Source organism: Mus caroli, unplaced genomic scaffold (assembly GCF_978045245.1).
Source record: "Mus caroli unplaced genomic scaffold, Mus_caroli_1 scaffold_6, whole genome shotgun sequence".
Taxonomy (NCBI): domain Eukaryota; kingdom Metazoa; phylum Chordata; class Mammalia; order Rodentia; family Muridae; genus Mus; species Mus caroli.
In genome coordinates, this window is record NW_028227261.1 from 37,914,627 (window position 1) to 37,917,295 (window position 2,669).

At 44.1% G+C, this 2,669-nt stretch overlaps 1 protein-coding gene across 1 annotated transcript; it reads left to right on the forward strand.

The window, feature by feature from the left end:
• The first annotated feature begins 1,011 nt into the window (after positions 1-1,011).
• LOC110293490 (olfactory receptor 2G3-like) lies at positions 1,012-1,995 on the forward strand. Its single transcript, XM_021161322.2, has one exon. The coding sequence runs from the start codon at positions 1,045-1,047 to the stop codon at positions 1,993-1,995; it is 951 nt and encodes a 316-aa protein (XP_021016981.1). The 5' UTR covers positions 1,012-1,044.
• Positions 1,996-2,669: the final 674 nt, after the last annotated feature.

Below are 2,669 nucleotides of genomic sequence, written 5' to 3' on the forward strand. Positions count from 1 at the left end.
TTTATTTTTAGTGTTAGAAATTATCTATTTATATTGCCTCATGTAATTCAACTTAAATACAAACCCATTATGTGGCCCAGGCTACACAATAACTGCTGATTGTCTTTCCTCTACCTCTTCTTGTGCTGGGATGACAGATGTGTCCCCCCACCTTATAGAGCCTGTGTAATCTGAACAGAGATTCAGAATCTAATGAACAGGCTGTTGCATAAAGAACGTGCATCATGTTAGAAGACTCCACCTGACAGAGTTTACATGAAGTAGCCACCATGTGGAGAAAACATTGCCTAGCATGTGGTCAGGGCCAGACTGTAGATACAGCTGACTAGGAGCTGTAGGTAGTGCAGGCTGGAAGTGCCAGGAGTACAGTTGCCGTGGGGGCAGAGGGGGAACATTGTGTCACTTGTCATGCTGGGTGTTAGTCCAGTGAGACCATGGAAATAAACAGTGCCAGTCCTGGCATGTCCACTACCTTTCAAGACCAGGAGGGGAGGACTCAAATTCATGGGAAAAGAAATGATAGCAGCTTCACTTGGTGCAGCTCAGGTCCACTCATTGACTTCTGTTGATGAAGGCTCAAGTTGCCTCTCAGCTGGTCATGAATAAAGGATTCCTTGTATGAGAAGAGGAAAGTTATACACAGGACACAGGCTCTACAAGGTTGAAGGCCACTTCAGGTCTAGGAATTTTTGAAAGACCTACTTCTGAATGGGTGAAAATGAACTAGTCAATGTACACAATAGGGTGGACTGAGTGTATGAGACAGCCCAGGCCATATGATGGGTAATGTGGTGTTTCCAGAGTTACGTGAGTTGCTTTAAATAGTCATAATACTGCCAAGACATGAGTATCATCAGCCTTATTTTACAGATGAAAAGACTGAGGGGGTTGTTAAGCAACTTGGGAAGAGCGTACAGAAACTGAGCACTTTGCTCAGAATAAATACCCCAGCACTCCAGCATCTGTAGATTCCATCTTTCAGGGCTACCATATATCAAGTGTTACATAGATGGCTGGGATTCTCTCACAGATCTTTTGTTTTGGATGATTCCAGGGCAGAACCAAAGTTGGGTCTCTGAGTTCATCCTGATTGGCTTCTCCAGTGACCCCATGACAAACAGCATCCTCTTCATTGTCTTCCTTCTCATCTACCTGAGCTCAGTCCTGGGCAACGGGCTCATCATCATGCTGGTCTGCCTGGACACAGAGCTGCACACTCCCATGTACTTCTTCCTCTCTATCCTCTCCCTGTTGGATATGAGCTTTGTTACCACCACCATGCCCCAGATGTTGGTGCATCTTCTTGCTCACTCTCAGACCATTTCCTTTACTGGCTGCTGGCTGCAGATGTTTATGTTCGGTGGCCTGGGTATAACTGAGTGCACCTTCTTTGTTGTCATGGCTTATGACCGGTATGTGGCCATTTGTTATCCACTGCACTATACTGTCATCCTCAACTGGGGCCTGTGCATACAGTTGGCAGCAGGGTCTTGGATTTGTGGTTTCTTTTCATCTTTATTACATACTTTCTTCACCATGAGCCTGCCATACTGTGGGCCCAACAGGGTCAACCACTACTTGTGTGAAGGTCCTTCAGTGCGTAGCTTGGCTTGCATGGATACACACATCATTGAGATGGTAGACTCGGTCTTGAGTGTCATTTTGGGTGTTACTCCCATTTCCCTCATTGTGGCCTCCTACATTCGTATTGCCATGGCAATTCTCAAGATCAAGTCCACAGAGGGCCGCTACAAGGCTTTCTCTACCTGTACCTCCCACCTGACTGTGGTAACATTCTTTTATGTTCCAGCCACTTATACCTACTTGAAGCCCAACTCTAGCTACTCCCCTGAGCAAGACAAGCAGATCTCACTCTTTTACAGTGCTTTTACACCATTGCTCAACCCTGTGGTCTATAGTCTGAGGAACAAAGACATCAAGAGGGCATTTTGCAAGGTGATGGGTTATGGCAGGTGTGCCAGTGGACCAGGATAAACAGTGGGTAAAATGTTCTTTGTTTAATGCTGAGACAATGCATTTGTTTTATGTGAGCAAAATTGTGCATTTTATACAACATACAACTGAATAACTAAGGACAACATTCATGAAAGAGAGCATGATGTATTGATAAATGACTATACTACAGTTAAACTGAAAACATAAATATTAGTGATTTTAAATGTAAAGATACCTTGGGGCTCACTTTTATTAGTCATAGATTGTAGGTCTCCTTATGATTCATGCTTAGATCCATCCATCATTAACAAAAGAAAGGAATAGTCGATACAACTTTAAAACCTAGGCTTCTCAATTGTGATCACTGTCTCTTTGCACACATTCTTCTGCCAAGGAGAGCATACATGTAAGCCAGCAGAAAACATGTTGTTAGTGATGTTGTAATAGACACAGTAGAGGCCGATGTGCTGTAGGCTAAGTAATGCAGCACAGGTTCTCATTATTAAAATTAAAGCAATGGTGTGTGGAACAGAAGGGGTGCAGACAAGAGACCAAACTTCCTGCCTAAATTCCATGTAGTCTGTGGTCCAACATAATGAAGTCTGCATTGTGTGGTCATATGGAAGTTAAGGAAGCTGGATTTCATGGCAGAAACCCCAATTATTGCTGCAGGTGACATGCAGCATCTGAGGACACGTCTCCCCTGTGACTGC

Coding starts and splice junctions, on each gene's coding strand:
- LOC110293490 (XM_021161322.2), top strand. CDS start 1,045: ATGATTCCAGGGCAGAACCAAAGTTGGGTCTCTGAGTTCATCCTGATT.